This window comes from Anabrus simplex, chromosome 1 (genome assembly GCF_040414725.1).
Source record: "Anabrus simplex isolate iqAnaSimp1 chromosome 1, ASM4041472v1, whole genome shotgun sequence".
Classification (NCBI taxonomy): domain Eukaryota; kingdom Metazoa; phylum Arthropoda; class Insecta; order Orthoptera; family Tettigoniidae; genus Anabrus; species Anabrus simplex.
This window is the reverse complement of record NC_090265.1, coordinates 1,555,705,108-1,555,723,977: the sequence shown is the minus strand read 5'-3', so window position 1 is coordinate 1,555,723,977 and position 18,870 is coordinate 1,555,705,108. Positions and strand designations below refer to the sequence as shown.

The 18,870-nt window shown below is 39.2% G+C and overlaps 1 protein-coding gene across 1 annotated transcript in view; it reads left to right on the top strand.

The window, feature by feature from the left end:
• Positions 1-18,870, top strand: part of Cdk8 (cyclin-dependent kinase 8) — a 164,503-nt gene that overhangs the window by 106,484 nt on the left and 39,149 nt on the right. Inside the window, exon 7 of the mRNA XM_067138108.2 lies at positions 266-338. Coding sequence (XP_066994209.1) covers positions 266-338 — 73 coding nt within the window. The remainder of the gene's footprint in view (positions 1-265; positions 339-18,870) is intronic.

Sequence of the window (18,870 nt, the reverse complement as noted above, 5' to 3'; positions counted from 1 at the left end):
TTATAGCAAAGGAAATTACTGCATTGATTTATTTGTTTCTTTAATTAAAGATTTAGCTATTTTGTTGGACATGTTTTTGAAGAATTAACTTAATCTGTTATTGACTTGATTTCATATATGTTTTATTCCTATTATAAGCATGCCCTAGAAAAGAAAAAAAAAATGGTTATGATTTGTTTCAGAATTACAAATGATATTTAAAAACCAGTTTTCTTCCTTCTTTTGTTTATTATCTTTTGAAATTGCAAAATTGTTTCTGTTTCAGTTATTCTAATTGTTCATTGGTGAAATACATGGATAGACACAAGATTAAACCTGATAGTAAAGCATTTCACTTGGTAAGTTTGCATGCTGCCTTGACAAGTATATAATGGTGGAAAAGGGAATTATAAAATATTCCATATTTAAAGTGTACCGTTCAATCATGACATTGTCAAACAGATTAAGATTAGTCAATGTACATGAAACTTATTCTATTATACTAAACCTTTGAATATATTTTTATTTTTGTATGATAATTTTGAGGTTCTTTGTAACTATTCATGTTTATGAAGAAACTAAATATTCCTGTAGTTACTGAAAATTTCTTATAACATTTAAAGCGTGAACTAAGTAAGTAATTTTAGAAGATGGGAAAGGGAAGATTTGGACGGCATATTGACTTACCAAATCAAGAACTGATTCTAGAGTACAGTACCAAGATGGTGCGTAGTGGGGTTCGTCTCTGAAGTCACTCTGGGTTAATCCAGCCAAATCCTGATTTATAGATTCATTTAATTGTCAGGAATAATTGAAGCAGGTTAATTAGTGTACCATTAAGAGTTTACAACATTCAAAAATGACTCTTAAGGCTGTACAAGTTAAGGTCTCATTGTTTGAAAAACAGATGAAAGAATTTCTAGCTCGTTTCAACCAAGCGACCGTGGCTGCCAACAGTGCTACCAATTCCCACGACATGCTCCAGGATCTCCACTCGGATTGATACAAGTGTGATAAACTGATATGACTTGAAAACAATATTCTCTCACCCATGGGTAAATAATGCAAATATCGACCTTGAAGTATTATTATTATTATTATTATTATTATTATTATTATTATTATTATTATTATTATTATTATTATTTACGTAGTTGGATGATCGCATTGTGGGTGAGGTTATGTCACGAAACATCTACTGTATATAGACATTTATATGAGTTTAGTTAATGTAAGAACCTGTATGTAATTTATTATTACCTGTATATATGATTTGTAATCCACTACAGTGTTGTGAAACACATTGTAACATCTAGACTGGCACCAAGTATGGAGAATATTCTGTACATTATATCTATGTATTAAGCACTCTAGAATTTACTAGAAGGTGTTTTATAATGTGTCTTTCTAGAAGACTGGCCAGGCACCTGTATAAGGAGGGGATCTTGTGGTGGAGATGAGCTATTGCTTAGTTGGAGTTATGGTTTAACAGGAGTTGTACTTGTGGCTGACATGTTTTTAAACAGTCAGCAGTCAACTGTTTCAAGGTTGTAATCTCCATGGGTTCCATGATAGGCAGTTGTTCACATGATGGTTTGTTGATGTTTTCGGAGTGAAGTGTTTTCTTTGCGACGGCAGTGATTAACCCTTACCCCTCGAATTAAAGTTCTCTGTGTTGCCTCTACTACTCGTATTTTAAATGTACATTTTTATCTTATATGGCCTGTATTATGATGTAGTTTGGTGCTGGTTGCCCATTTTTCACAGTTCCCCCAGCACCTGAAGAGCTGCGCGTCGCTTTTAGCAGGGGACGCCCTAACCTTTTCCGAGGCACCATATCTGCTTTGTCCATATAGGCTATTGTTACGATGGGCTCGCCACACCCAAAGGCATTTTATACCTACTGCCAGGTTCAAAATTAGGCCGCCCCTAACATGGAGACAGACGCCTTTCGTAGCCGCTCCTCTGGAGTACAGACGCTACGGGTATGCCCCTTCCGCCATCTCCGCCGTACCGAAGTCCACCTTCTCCGCCGTATTACGTATTATGTATTATGTATTACGTACCCATAACAACTTACGGAGCAGAAACTTGGACAATGACAAAGAAGGATGAGAGTCGAATACAGGCAGCTGAAATGAAATTCTTGAGGAGTATGATACAGAAGAGTAGACGAGACAAAATAAGGAATGAGAAAATCCGGGAAGAAATTGGAGTGGAAAAAATGAATGATAGAATAGAGAAGAGCCGACTAAGATGGTTTGGGCACATAAAGCGAATGAGCGACGAAAGAATGCCAAAAAAGGTGATGGAAATGCAAGTCCAAGGAAGGAGAGGCCGTGGACGACCACGATTGAGATGGAAGGATACCATCCAACGCAGCATTATAGAAAGAAACCTGGACTGGGACACAGTGTTGGAGGAGGAGTGGTGGAAAGACCGAAGAAAGTGGAGAGGAACCATATTTGCCCCTACCCGGCTACAGCTGGATAAAGGGAAATGATGATGATGATGATGGCCTGTATTAATCTTTCACGATTTTGGAGATAGCACTTGGTTTTAAATGATGTAGTTAGGCTATCCACGTTTACAGCAAGCTATACTGGAGCAAATAAAAGCAATATCTGGAATTTAAGACGAATTATTTTGCATTTTTATTATTATTATTATTATTATTATTATCGTTATCGCATACCGATTGGTTTCGTTAATAATTTAGTGTACAAATTATCGCTAAAAAGCAATTGAAAAACTCTATTCAGTCTCTGTATTCATACCTCGCGGTAGTTTGTAGGCTGAAACCACTGTAAACGGCAATTTCTTGAAATCTGAATCTGTTGATTTACAATTGTGCCAGCCGTCAGCATCAGGTGCATGTTGGGTTACGGTACACAAACCGACCATCGTCAGTTCACTTTTAGGCATCGTGAAATGCTATTAGATATATCCATTAGGAGCAGAGGTGCGAAAATACTGAGGTTTTGTGTGTTGCCTGACATATACAACATATATATGACTAGAAGAGCACATGGCGGCCATGTTTGTTTACTATGTGCGTGATTTGACAGCTGACGGCTACACTGCCATCTAAATAATGGATTTTTGACTGATTGTCGAATAGTATCTGTATTCTACAAAGTTCCACGTGGAACCAAAAGATGGCAGTACAGTATATCATCGTGTATTTTGTCGGCTAAGAGACGGCAGACGAGCGGTGGGCGATAAAATGCCATGTCGGGTCTCCCCCGACATGCGACCGGAACGGGAATATCGTAATGTCGGGCCTTACCCGACAGACGAGTGATAAAGGTTAAGGTCACGTGTATTTAATTTGTAAATAATTGTGAATAAATCCGTGTATGCAAGTTGACAGCGTCTTGTGTGCGTTATTGCCGATACAACATTGGCGACCATGACAGGACGTAAGAATTTACGAGTACGAGCGTAGCGCGAAATAGATCAAAATGAAAGCGATACTAGAGAATATGTTGGTGAAGCAACTCAAGGATGAACTCACCAAGAGAAATCTCCTGACGAACGGGAAGAAGAAATCGCAAAAGACCCGGTTGCGGGAAGATCTCGTTTAAAAAGGAGAAGATCCCGAAAAGTTTTTCTTAGAACTCTATGAGGATTCGGAGACAGAAGAAGAGGTAAATATAACCAAAATGTGTTCTAACCTAATGACCATGACACAGGCACTAAATGACAAAATTTCAGATGTCAATTCCAGCCTCACAGGACAGATTGCAGATCAAATTTCAAAAGTAAATGACAGAATTTCAGACATCAGTTCCGTCCTAACGGAACAGATTGCAGTGCAAATTTCAAAAGTAAATGACAAAATTTCTCAAGTTAACTCAGTTTATACTGGATAAATATCACAAGTGTACATGCAGGTTTTACAAAATTGAACAGAGCCTAGAATCGAAAATTTCAACCTTAGATGACAAAATTTCATCACGCATTAGCGATGTCACCAGTCTATCTATTAATGCAGCAGATCAGACATCAGGTCAAAACTGGGACAGGTTGAACAGATCGATTAGTAGGGTAAGCCAGTTGGAAGGGGATATCTCATACCTCAAGGAGGAGATGGAAATCCAAGTTTCCAGCATAAAACAACAGGTGGCAAGGCGTATCTCTGCCATCGAGGGAAATTTCGGGAGCCGTATTTCTTATGTTGAAGAAAGGTTAGAAAACAGGTTTTCAACCATCAAGGAAGATGTGCAGAATAAAAGGGAAAGTATTCTTCACACAGTAGAAGACAGATTAACTCAAACAGGATGTACCGCCACACATGTACCCCTCAAACCTAACCAGCAATACAGGACACCTAAACCCAAAGGTGATTATAGAGAGCCTTCCGGAATTCCAAGGCGACTGGAAGAGAACCCAACTAGCTTCATCAAGGGATCGGTCAGTCTGTTAGGAAGGACTAATCTATCAGAGGACATCTTCGTACAACTCATCACACCGCAATTAAAGAAGGCAATACCGCTCACTAATCTACTCCGTAACAACCACCCGTTCCGATAGACCAGCAAGGAAGAGGCAGCATTCCAAGGCATTAAGGATGCGATATGCAACGCTACCGGTCTAGCCCATCCCGACCCTCAAGGCGGGAGAGACATCATCGAGTATGCCACCAGAAATCTATCTCCCACTGAACAATGCTACTGCATTGCCGAGAATAAAGCCTTAGTCGTGGTGTGGGCCATCGGCAAATTCAAAGGCTACTTGAAGGTAAGGAAGTTCCAGCTCTACACCGATAACGCCGCTCTCAGATAGTTTAACTCTGTCTCTAGCTCAAAATTTAAATTGATATGATGGGCTCTGTTAATTGCAGAATTTGATTTCGATTTGTGTCACATCCCAGGACTGATGAACATAGGAGCCGAGAGCTTATCTAGGCACCCGGCGATGGAACCATTGTCGAGAGAGAGTTTCCACGAAAACACCAGAGTGAGCCTAAGGAACCTGTCCTTATGACTGTCAGGAAGGAACTGGGACACAGTGGATTATGAGACAGAGCACTGATAGTCAACTCGTCCCGAGGGAATTCAAGATGTGCTACAGGAATTTTCGGGTTGATGGAGGACTCTTGATGTACAAATTACACCTCTCCGATGCACCTGCATTAGTGGTGATCCACAGACAGCTTACGACGGACATCCTCGAGAAGTTCCACGACAGCACTGAAGCCAGGCGAAGAGACATACCTGTCTGTCCGACGAAGATTGTTCTGGGCCAACATGCGGAAAGACATCCTGAACTATGTGAAGGGGTGCTACATCTGTGCCTGTACCAAGGCGAGTAACACGAAGGCAGATACCAGTCAGCGAGGAAGACGGCAGCAATGCCCTTTGGAGGTCATAGCACTGGACTTGATGGGTCCTTACCCAATGAATACCACGGGGTAAAACAGGACTCCTAGTAATCAAGAGAACTATGGAGAATATTCTCTACAATATATCTATGTATTAAGCACTCCAGAATTTATGAGAAAGTATTTTGTAACATATCTTTCTAGAAGCCTTGCCAGGCACCTATATAAGGAGAGGATCTTGATGATAGAGACGAGTTGAGTTACGGTTTAACAGGAGTATACTTGTGATGTCGTGGCCGACATGTTTGTAAACAGTCAGCTGTCAATTGTTTCAAGGTTGTAATCTCCATGGGTTCTGTGGTAGGCAGTTGTTAAAATGGTGGTTTGTTGATGTTTTCGGAGTGAGGTGGTTTTCTTTGCGATGGCAGTGATCAAGGTTATTTGTATTTAATTTGCAGATAATTGTGAATAAATCTGTGTACGCAAGTTGACAGCATTTTGTGTGCGTCATTGTGGATACAGCAGGCTTCACTGATTTCCAGGCCACGTTTGGAACTGAATTGGTCTCTATGAAGGAAGAGTTAGTCTCATTGCAGTGAAGAGTGAAGGTGCAGGAGGAAAACTGAACCAAGCGGCTGATACTCCAGGCGAAATTGCCTTATCATCCACAGGATCAGTGAGTGCCCAGAGGAAGATATAGCGGCTAAGGCACTCAATATGGTGAAGCAGAAGCTAAACATTGAGCTTACCATGGAGAGCATTGACTGCTGTCATAGGCTGGGGACCCGATGAAGAACTGCTGCTGATGTTTTAACAATGAAAGAGGCTGATAATAATGAAATTTACTCGTTATCATCAACGTAATGCGGTCTGGCGGGCTAAATGTGCTCTCAAAGGGACGGATCTCCTAGTCACCGAGTCTCTCACTGTTACTCGGAAAGGGATGCGTGTGAGCTGTTGTGAAGACGGGCCTGGTCACAGGAAGGTCAAATAGTAATAATGGACAATGATGGGAGGAAACACTATTTAAACACACCTGCGGAGCTGGTTATACTCCTCAACCAGCTAGATGCAGACAACAAAAGAAAGTGACAATTAGCTTATATTTGTATTATAGTGTTTTATTTTTGAGTGTGAATGTGAGTGCATGAAAAGCTGGTGCGACATCGGAGGAGATTCGAAGGTAAGAAGCATGTTTTCTAGGTTGTATTCTGCTTTGTGTGATGAGTACCATTATAGCCAGTGCAAGCTGTGGACCCGACTGTCCCCCTACCTCTAACCACTCATATCAAGACGGGACACACCCCACTGCCAGAGCTCATTGAAGGTCTTTTCTGCTCTGATGGCGGGCAGCCTACATGCTCTCAGGGCAAGCGGGGGACATGGGGCCGACCAATCCAGCACGAAGCGAGAGGCCGTTAAGGGAACGAGACAGAGGCCACTACTACAACATTGGCAGGAGTGCCTGCGCGCGCGTTGAAGTTATGTTCCACATAACTATGAAATACAGAGCTTCGTATGTAATAGTTCGGGTATGGCCTGTGGACGAGTTTTATTATTTATATTTATTTTATTTTGTATTTATTTATTTTTATTGTTTTATTATATCTTCAATGTGGTATGATATGAGTTAGTCAATAATTCATATAACAAGTGCATTGACAACAGACCGAAAAACAATTCGTTCAAACGTACAGAGTTACACAACACATTCTCTTATTTTCTTATGTTCTTACTTTACCTTACATTATTCCAGCTGAAGTATCCGTGTTACAGCACTCCGACACTCATCATTGTCACCAGAGCTGTCACTGGAAATATCCTCGTCACTCGACTCCTCACTGTGGATGTCGTCTCGCAGATTTGTGATGATATCATTCGTGACTGTGTCCAATACCACGTCCATTTTGTAATCGTCCTCTTGAAATTTTTCAGCATGTGACACACAAGCCTTCCACTCCTGTTCGGTTACTTTATCCAGCTCCTCTTCCATTAAAGATTGGACATCAGCTAGTTTGAACATTTTGTTCCTTTTCCCTACAGCAGTTTTAACATTTCCCCAAAACAACTCTAAGGGGTTATATTGACGGTGATAGAGTGGCAGGCGAGCAACGGTATAATCCCCTTCTGTCAGCAAGTATATCAATTTCGTATATTTTTGCCTTTGGCTTGACTAGTTTCACAAGGGACAACAGTTCGACTCTGGTGTGATTGCCGTCATGAGGAATATTCCTAGCAGATAACCACAATATAATATCAGCTTTTCGTATGTTCGTTGTTGGGATTCGTTCTAACTGTACTGAATGGTAGCTGGCATTGTCCATTACAATCACTGCGTCTTTGATGTTCCTTTCGTCAAGAGCGTCCAAAATCTTTAAAAACCACTCTTTAAAACCCATATTTTTTATATCAGCGTGTTAGTCATCACCGGTTTATTTCACCTCTGGCCTGAAAACCAATTTACACATCTGTAGAAAACCAATGTGACTGGAACGTATGTGACAAACAATAATTCGTCCACCTTTTCCCACAGGAAATTTTAACCCCCTGTACCCTCTTTATCTTGCCAGATTTTTGTTGGAGCGTAATTCTGATGAGTGTAAGTCTCATCTAAATAAAATATATGGGGCGAAGGGTCCTTATTCCTGAGAAGATGCATTTTTCTCAAAAACGTTACTCTGGGTGTTACTATATTGGCTCTCTCCATTGAAAATCTCCCGTCATTTAAAAAAAAAAGTATTTAAACACCATAGACTTCAGTATCCTCCACAATGAAGTAACTCCCAATTTAAATTTTATATCTCTTTCTAAATCACCACATAATTTGTTCAGTGTCGGATATTTACCCTTTACGTAATAACTGAGGAGAGTTCTTCTTATTACATCTTTATGGAATTCGTCGATTTCCTTTGTTGTACATGATATAGAAGTTGATTCCTATAGGGAACCTGAAATATTTGTCCTAAATGAGTAAATTTATAATACCTTTTGATTCGTTTCCGCAGTGATTGAAATGAGATGGAACCAGATGACTGGGTACTGTCTTTACCTACCTTTACTATACGCTGAATGGTTCGCGAACTAACTTGACAAGCTTCCGACACACTCTGCTGCACTTTATACACACTCAATAAAAGGCCATTATTTTCTGCTTCCTTTTGAAAATATTTATGAACATTGCTGATCATTTTTCTACCCTGGCTCCTTATCTCCTTCCTCTTCGCTATTGTAAGGTATATAGTGCAGTTATTACATACAACAACATAGAACAACGTAAATAGAAACAATATAATAGGAACAAACTAACGTCACATCACGTGCCACGAACACGCTAATTGAAGAATGCAGTAAAGGATGCGGCAAGAATGCCTCATAAAACAAGAATAATCATAAAACAAACTCGTCAAATAAGCTCTTTGTAATATCCACACGCACACTGTAAGACTACTCGGCAACACAGCAGTTCATAGAGTGAAGTGAGCACGACAAACTCCCCGGGCGACTGAGTAATTCTCAGCGCCACCGCTAGACAATTTTTTGTTTGTTTGGGCAGTGACATATTGCCCGCATCAGACTCCCCGTAACAGCATGTAGGCTGCCTGCCATCAGAGCAGAAATGACCTATAGTGAAATATTTCAGGCCAACTCACTATCATTGAACTGCATTCACTTAAAATCCCAATCACTACCTGCCCATCATGAGGAGCTAACAGCTATTCTTGAAAACAGCAGTGTACACGTAGCTTGTGTTAGTGAGAACTGGTTACGTGCAACTATTCCTAGTAGTACGGTTCACATAACGGGCTATTAACCGGGTGATTTGGCCTTGCGGTTAGGGGCACCTAGCTATGAGCTTGCATCCGGGAGATAGTGGGTTCGGACCCTACTGTCGGCAGCCCTGAAATTGGTTTTCCGTGGTTTCCCATTTTCACACCAGGCAAATGCTGGGGCTGTACCTTAAGGCCACAGCCATTTCCTTCCCATTCCTGGCCCTTTCCTATCCCATCGTCTCCATAAGACCTATCTGTGTCGATGCGACATAAAGCAAATAGAAAAAAAAAAAAACCTGTCTATAATATTTACAGGCATGACTGAATAGATAAACGAAGTGGAGGAGCAGCCTTCTTTCTGTAGAGATGATATTAAATGTAAAATTATGTGCACTTTTGCGCACTGTGCTGATCCGAGACCAGAGTTCATTTTTGCCAAGATCACTGTGACAAGTTAGTCCTATTAGGAGTATTTTATCAGCCACCACGGGTAGGTCACCACTCAGACATTGAAGACATTGTACAGAAACTATCATTTGCTTATGAACATATTTTAATATTTGGAGACTTCAATACTAATTTACTGGAACAGGCTGGATATAAAAAGCAACTGTTAAGTATTTTCCATACATGTGATATGACAATACTTCCACTAAAACTGACAAATCATACCTCATCTTCACATACACTAATTGACTTAACGGTCACTAACAGTCCTCATAAAATAGTATCACATAGTCAGATCCCTATTCCCAGCATATCGACACGACTTAATATATTTGCCTTACTCTCTCAAAGTACCCAAGTATAAAACGAGATATATCACATTCAGGGCCATTAAACATATAAACTTAGATCATCTAAGAGTTGATGCCTTGAATAGTCCATGGGGTGACGTAAAAATATAAATTATATCGATAAGGAAATTGAATCTTTTAGTTTGCTTATGCTTTGACCTCCCTGATAAACATGCACCTAAGCGCACGGCCAAAGTCTCCCGACCTTCTACGCACAGCTGACTGAGGATATCAAAGAAATAATGTCTCACTACAACGCGTTACACCGGCTCTACAGACACACTCTCTCTCCCAGTGCACTTGAACAGTATCGGACACTTCGGAATAGAGTTAAAATAATAATCCGAAATGAGAAATTTTATTTTTTCCAACACCTGGTTGGAAATTTAAATGTTTCAAACACTTGGAAACAACTTTGTTCCTTTGGAATAGGGAAAGATTTTCCCCAGCCATGTAATCCAGACATCTCTTTGGAGAGATTAAATGCTCATTTTTAGGAAATAAAAATTAAACCAGAAATGCAAACAATATGACAGACTATAAATTCTCTTTCGAACCAGCTACCACCAAGCGCATTCTTTGAATTTCGTGAAGTCAGAGAGATAGACATGAAACGTGAGCAACTATCAATTACTTCTCCTGCTATAGGACCTGATGAAATACCCATACTCATAATAAGACACATTATTGACATTATTCTTGTCATTACTCATATATACAACACCTGCCCCACAAGTGGCCTCTTTCCAACAATGTGGAAAAATGCCATTATAAAACCTGTTCCAAAAACTCCCTCTCTTATACTTATAACAGATTATCGACCTGTTTGCATACTTTCATCTCTCTCTACGCCTCTTGAACTCATAGCACATGTGCAATTAACTGACTATTTAAATAAATTCAAATTATTTGACCCTTTACAGTCGGGTTTCAAAAAGGGACACAGTACGGCCACTGCCCTACCAAAGGTTACAGATGACAGTTCTAGAATTCTTTCACTCACATCTTACCAAAGGAAAACAATGCATAATTCTTCAGAATAGGTCATCTGAATGGGTAACGAAATATTCAGGAGTACCACGGGGCTCATTACTTGGAGCACTTATCTTTGTTATCTATATTAATGATATATCGACACGGTTAAGACACTGTAAATACAACTTGTATGCTGACGATCTACAAATCTATTATCACTCCAAAATTTTGGACATCAATCAAGCAATAGGTTATATGAAATCTGATATAAATAATATCTGTACATACGCTCATGACAACTATATTTTAATTAATCCATCAAAATCTAAAGCTATTATTGTTGGGCAGATGAAACAAATCAGAGCGCCAAAAAGCAAAAACATCCCTCCACTAACTTTATCTGGTAAAATTATTCCGTACGAAAACTCTGTAAGAATCTAGGTGTTATTATAAATGAGAGTCTTAACTGGGGAGAGCACATTACCATTGTCTGTAGAAAACTGTACGCCTCCATCCACCCATGAGAATTGGGCTTATAAATATTCTTATCCTCCCTGTATTTTCCTACTTTGACGTAGTACTAATTGATGCCACGAGAGAACAACTAAACTGATTACAACATGCTGTGAACACTTGTATTCAATTTATTTTTTCCTTACGCTATGACGTTCATGTTACCCCTTATTATTGTCAATTTTCTCTTCTAAAATTTGAACAGTATAGAAACCTCTACATGGCAGCATTAATATTTTGAGTTTTAAACTAGAATATCCCATACTACTTATCTTCACGACTGAATTTCCTTTCCTCTTTTCACCAGCGTAACAACGCTCCGGTAGCACACTTGCTATCTCTTTCAGCAGGTCAGCAGCATATAGCCGTTCCTTTGTTGCAAATGGAGCTAGAATGTAGAACTCTCTCTCCCCCATAACATTAGAGCGATAAAAAGCTTAAATCCCTTCAAATTGTCTTGCCGTGAGCATCTCCTTGATGTGTGTCGCCAGATTGAATGAATCTTGTGTGTGTTTTTTTTTCTAATATTAGGAATATTTTTTGTGCTGATATTACGTCTTTTGCCTTATGTTACCCTAGTTTATAATGGTAGTTCATAAGATTAAGGATATTCGTTTTGCTTATGTTATTTGTGTCATGGTCATGATACTTCTAGTTTGTAAGATAAGATTATGAATATTTCTCTCATATGTACAAGACTAAAAATTGTGGTTAAGTGTAAGAGAGGACCATGAGTCCTAACTTCGCCACTATTAATAAAGGCAAATATAATAATAATAATAATAATAATAATAATAATAATAATAATAATAATAATAATAATAATAATAATAATAATAATAATAATAATAATAATAATAATAATAATTATTATTATTATAATACCCGTGTGGGGATTTACCGGTTACCTCCATCGGGCGCGTCTCATTGGAATTGGGGAAGCTCGCTGGCTCTGCCGCCAGCAGAGTCGGAGGGTAGTAGGGAAATAAAATACCACCGTGAAAAAAAAACTGGTCCCTTGCCAGGGTTACGGCGATGACTGGTAAATGACCAGAAGCCAGAAAACAGCTTGAGGCAACCTCTAGGGCTAACAACCCTAGTTGTAAAAGGATGGGTACCCGTCCAAAGCAAAGTCAAGTCAAAAAGCATGATGACACAACATTTCAAGAAACATACCCCAGGGGGTAAATCTTTGGATAAATCGCTCGTCGTGAACACCACGGCGCACGAGTCTCGTTCGGATTCTGGGGGAGACTCGACATCATGCAAGAGACGAGTCGGAGCGTCTCGGTGTACCCCGAAGAGTCAAAAACTCAGGCCAAAATCTAAAACCTTTCTAACAACTTTCAACATAAATTCACTTACACAAACTGGCAAGCTGAAAACCCTCATCAAAGCTCTTCACGAAAATCAGATATCCATAGTGGCCCTACAGGAAACAAGGTACCCAGATGAAGAGATTATTTAATTTGAAGGCTACCGATTTTTCAAGAGCAAAGCGCAAAGAGGAATCCTCAATGGAGCTGTGATGCTTGGAACCGTGTTTGCTGTTAAAACCAAGATCCTTAAATCAGTGGCAAATCTCGAACCTGTGAATGACAGATTGTCTATACTCACAATTAAATGCGCTAACAAAACCTACGCCCTAGTTAACGCACATGCTCCTACAAACGATAAGAACAAGTCTGATCCAAACAAAGTTGATAATTTCTGGGACCTACTGGATGAAAAATTGAACAAAATCCCCAAACACCATGTCAAGCTTCTTTTGGGTGACTTCAATGCCCAACTAGGTCGTGAGCAGAAGTACAAGAAAGTTATAGGAAATTACCCTCCTCACAAAAGAACCAATCCCAACGGCAAAAGACTGGTGACCATTTGCGAAAATCACAACCTGCAGGTCATGTCGACCCACTTTCACCATCTACCCAGAAAGCAAATGACTTGGCGTTCTCCCGTCCAAGCTCTCGGAGAGTTCCAAATTGATCATGTTGCGATCTCCAGGAGAAACAGCCCTGAGATTATGAATGTCAAGGTAAAGAAAGGCATCAATGTGGCCTCAGATCATTATATGTCTCTTATCAAATTCAAACCAATTCCCGCAAACACAAGGAAGACAACCAAACAGATCACACGCTTCGACAATGATAAACTTCGGCAAAGGGTCGAGGAGTTCCAGGAGAAGGCTAGACCAAATGACTGTGACTTTAACAACGCCAAAAGTCTCCTTGTTGAGGCCGCCAAAGACGTTGCAGAAATCAAGAGAAGCAAAAAGCATGCCTGGTGGAATAGTACCTGCGAATCAGTCCTCCAAGAAAGACTCAATGCGTGGAAACAGTACAACTCTACGAAATCAGAAAATGATTGGGAAACCTACAAAACCCAACGTGCCCAAGCAGCTAGGGTGTTCAGAACTGAGAAACGTAAATACGAAAAATCTCTCATTGAAAAGATAGAACAAAACTTTAGGAAGAATGATAGCAGAGAGTACTACAGAGCCTTCAAACGCAAACTCACTGGCTATAAACCACCATCTCTATGCTTTGAGCGAACGGACAGCACACTGGCGACATCAAATGAAGAAAATTGCAGCATTCTGGCAGACTACTTCAAGAATTTACTAAATTGCTCTAAACCGCAAAGCGCCATTGAGACCAAGGAACCCTTACTCAGGTACCCAGATTCCAGACCACCCGACAGAGATGAAATCAAGCTCCACATTGCCCGTCTCAAAAATAACAAAGCGCCGGGGGAAGACTCAGTAGTAGCAGAACTATGGAAATATGCCCCAGAAGAATCACTTGATATCTTGCAAAAGCAAATAGAAGAAATTTGGAACAAGGAGACCCTACCCGAAGATTGGAAAATAGCTTTGATCCATCCATTACACAAAAAAGGCAGCATGAAGTACATCATCAACTACAGAGGAATATCTTTGCTACCTGTGACGTACAAAATTCTGTCACTTGCCATCCTGGAGCGTTTGGAAGCACAAGTCGAACATCAAATAGGTGAATACCAAGGAGGGTTCAGAAAAGGTCGCTCAACAGCTGAACAGATCCAAAATCTCAAAACGATCATCAGATATTGTACACTAAGGTCCAAGCAGTATGTGTCTGTCTTTGTGGACTTTAAGAAAGCGTATGACTCCATTGACCAGGAGGTCCTGCTAAACATCTTACATGAATTTGGAGTTGATTTGAAACTGCTGGCATTAATTAGAGCCACCCTGACTGATACAAAATCCAAGGTGAAGTTCCACGGATGTCTCTCGCATTCCTTTGACATCAAAACAGGAGTCCGACAAGGTGATGGGCTACCCCCGATACTCTTCAACTGTGTTCTTGAAAAGATCATCAGAACCTGGCGGGTGAGATTACAGGAAACCAACTACAGTCCATTGAGAATAGGAACCAAATCCAAGGGGATCGCAACAGACTGCTTAGCATTTGCCGATGATATTGCTGTTCTCTCAACCGACATAGAAACCGCTAGAGCTCAAGTTGAAATTTTAAAGGAAATTGCCGAACAAACTGGTTTGCAGATATCGTTTGAGAAAACAGAAGTAATGATTAACATCAAAGAGGCTCTTACGAAATACGGGGACATCACCCGAGTAGACAAATTCAAATAGCCTACCTGGGTGAGATCATCATGAAAAATGGACTGGACAAAGAAGCACTTCAGGAGCGAGTACGCAAACTGGAAATAGCCTACCAAACATCCCGCACAATCTACAACAAAAAATGCCTTTCCCAAAACACCAAGATACTTCACTATGAAACAGTTCTGAAGCCAGTAGTTCTATATGCAGCTGAAACCCTGTCTCTAAATGCCAACAAAGGACTACTTGAAGAACTGGAGAAAAGAGAACGCAAAATTGTGAGAGGGATCTTGGGATCAAAGTACAGAAATGGAATCCATCAAACGAGATCCAACAAGGAAGTCTACACGTTAAAAATTAAATAATTGAAAAAGATGTTCAACCTATTCAGTACATAAAAGAAAGGAATGTAGTGATTACATTCTTATTTAATAGTGATTAGAAATGGGACCGGTTTCGACCCTAGTCCAGGTCATCGTCAGCCGTTCAAAACATAAAAAACAAGAAAAACAATGCATATGAAAAAGAATAAGTGAACTCTGGATCGGTATAAGATGAAATATAAATTGATGATGGGGGTAGAAATTGTGAGTCACTTAAAATAAAACAGAACGTAATATTATGAAAGGTAGTACGGCACACCCAATGATAAGTCACTCAATGTTTATGAATAGTGGAGAACAGTCAAATGGGTCATTTTATACAATCTGTCAGGTACAAAGTCACAACACTATCGAACAACATATGAAGATCCATAAATATGTTGAAGTCGCAGACGAATAGATTTATAGAAGCAAACTGCCAGCTCTCGGTGATCAGCGCGGCACATCCAAGGTCATGTGCGTTCGAGACCACAGCGCATGACCTTGGATGTGCCGCGCTGATCACCGAGACCTGGCAGTTTGCTTCTATAAATCTATTCGTCTGCGAATTCAAAATATTTATGGATCTTCATATGTTGTTCGATGGTGTTGTGACTTTGTACCTGACAGAGTGTAAAATCTGACCCATTTGACTGTTCTCCACTATTAATAAACATTGAGTGACTTTACTTATCATTGCGTGTGCCGTACTACCTTTCATAATATTACGTACTGTTTTATTTTAAGTGACTCACAATTTCTACCCCCATCATCATTTTATATTTCATCTTATACCGATCCAGAGTTCACTTATTCTTTCATATGCATTGTTTTTCTTGTTTTTTATGTTTTGAACGGCTGACGATGACCTGGACTAGGGTCGAAACCGGTCCCATTTCTAATCACTATTAAATAAGAATGTAATCACTACATTCCTTTCTTTTATGTATTGAATAGGTTGAACCTCTTTTTCAATTATTTAATTTTTAACGTTAATACTTTCAATACGGAACAATGAAATTTTTATCATTAAAAGGAAGTCTACAGCAAAATAGAGAAAATTACCGACACAATCAGAAAAAGACGGGCACGATTTTACGGTCATCTGAAAAGAATGGACAGAAGAAAGTTAACTAAAGAAATCTTTCACTTTTTTGATTCAAACCGCAAAACCACAATTCCCTGGTTTAGAAATACCAAAGAAGACCTGCAAATGCTACATATCTCAGCTGAAGACGCCTTTAACAGAGATCTCTTCCGCAAGAAAATATTGACGAACGGGCTAAACCGAGGCGAGCAACCGAAGAGAAGACACGGTGCCCCTTGGACAGAGGAGCGTAAGCAGGCCCACTCACAAAGAATGAGGGAAATTTGGGCTCTAAAGAAGGCCAAGTTCAGTGTCAAATGCAACAAGACTTAACGTGGTCCTTGATGGCCCCAGCAAATCTATATATATAAAACAACTTGTCCTGACTGACTGATTCATCATCGCCGAGCCAAAACTACTGGACATAAAGAAATGAAATTTTGGGCATAGATTCATATTAAGATGTAGGTGCTCGCTAAGAGAGGATTTTTGGATATTCCTTCTCTAAGAGGGGTGAAAACGGGGTTGAAATTTTAAAATGAGTGTGTCTATATCTCAAAACTTTAAAAGTTTACAGATGTGAAAATTGGTATTTAGAATCTTCTTTAAAAATAAGGAAACACGTATTTTTTTGTTTTCAGACAATCCCAATAGGAGGGGTGAAAAAGGGTGAAAAAGGGGTTGAATGCCTTTAATCAGGATACCGGTAGTTATATCTCAGAAACTGAAGATATAACATACCTCAAAATTGGTACTTTTGATCGCTTTCAAAAATAAAGAAACACAATTTTTTTGTTTTTGGAAAATACAATTAATGCGAGGGTGAAAAGGGGGGTGAGTTTTTAAAATGAGTGCATCTATATCTCAAAAGTTTTAAAGTTTAGAGATGTAAAAATTGGTATTTAGAATCTTCATTAAAAATAAAGGAACACTTTTTTTTTTTGTTTTCTGAAAATCCCAGTAGGAGGGGTGAATAGGAGTGAAAAAAGGGTTGAATGCCTTTAAAGAGAATACATATATCTTAGAAACTGAAGATATTAGAGACCTGAAAATTGGTGTTTGGGATCTCCTTTAAAAATAAAGAAACACGTATTTTTTTGTTTTTAGAAAATCCAATTAATGGTGGGGGTAAAAGGGGGGTGATTTTTTAATATGAGTGTATCTATACCTCAAAACTTTTAAAGTTTATAGATGTAAAAATTGGTATTTAGAATGTCCTTTAAAAATGACATATGCATATTTTTTGTTTTCGGAAAATCCTAATACGAAGGGTGGAAAAGGGTGAAAAACAGGTTGAATGCCTCTAATGTGGCTACTTTTATTTCAGAACCCTAAGATATTACAGACCTGAAAATCGGTATTGGGGATCTACTTTAAAAATAAAGAAACATGTACTTTTTCGTTTTTTGAAAAATCCATATATGGGAGTGGTGAAAAGGGGGTGAATTTTTAAAACGAGTGTATCTACATCTTAAAACTTGAAAAGTTTACAGATGTAAAATTTGGTATTTAAAACCTCCTTTAAAAATAAAGAAACATGTATTTTTTTGTTTTCTGAAAATCCCATTATGAGGGGTGTAAAAGGGTGAATAATGGGTCGAATGCCATTATTTTAATTAAGCTACTGATATCTCAAAAATGAGGATGTTGCAGACGTGAAATTTGATATTTGGATTCTGCTTTAAAGTAAAGAAACACGTATTCTCGAAAAATCCAATCAAGGGGAGGGGGGTGAAAGAATTGAAAAATTAATTGACTTAATTGTATGAGAATACTTACGTCTAATAAAAACTAAAGTTGTTACAGACGTGAAAATTGGTATTTGGATCTCCTTTAGAAACAAAGAAAAACGCGTTTTTTGGGGGGGGGATCATCTTGGGGGTCGGGATTGAAAAGGAGTTGAATTCCTTTCATGAGGTCACACAAATCAAAAACTGAGGAAGTTAGAGTTGTGATAATTGGTATTTAGAAGATCTTTTACTATTAAAGAAATAAGGTTTTTGCCGGAAAATTCAATTGGGGTGGGGGGGCAGGAGTGTGAAAGGAAGTGAAAGAAGTGAATTATTTTTATGGGGATACTCCTGACGGATTTGATCCATATTAAAAATGCTAATAGGAAAAGATGGCAAAGATTTAGGGACCCAACTGACCGGGTGGAATACCTGAACCTAGCCCGGGAAGTACGAAATCGATTGCTGGAAAGAAAGATTGAAAAATGGGAGGAAACTTGCCGTAATCTATTCGAAAACGAGTCAGATCGCGAATTTTGGCGGATTCTCTCAGATAACCAGTCAGATCGCGAATTTCGGCGGATTATATATAAAACAATAAGCATTCAATTATAAATTTCAGTATAATACCGTAGCGAAGCACGGGTATCTTGCTAGTTATATATATAATAATAGAGTAGGACCTAATATATTAGAATTATTTTGATATATATCATGCTGTGGATGA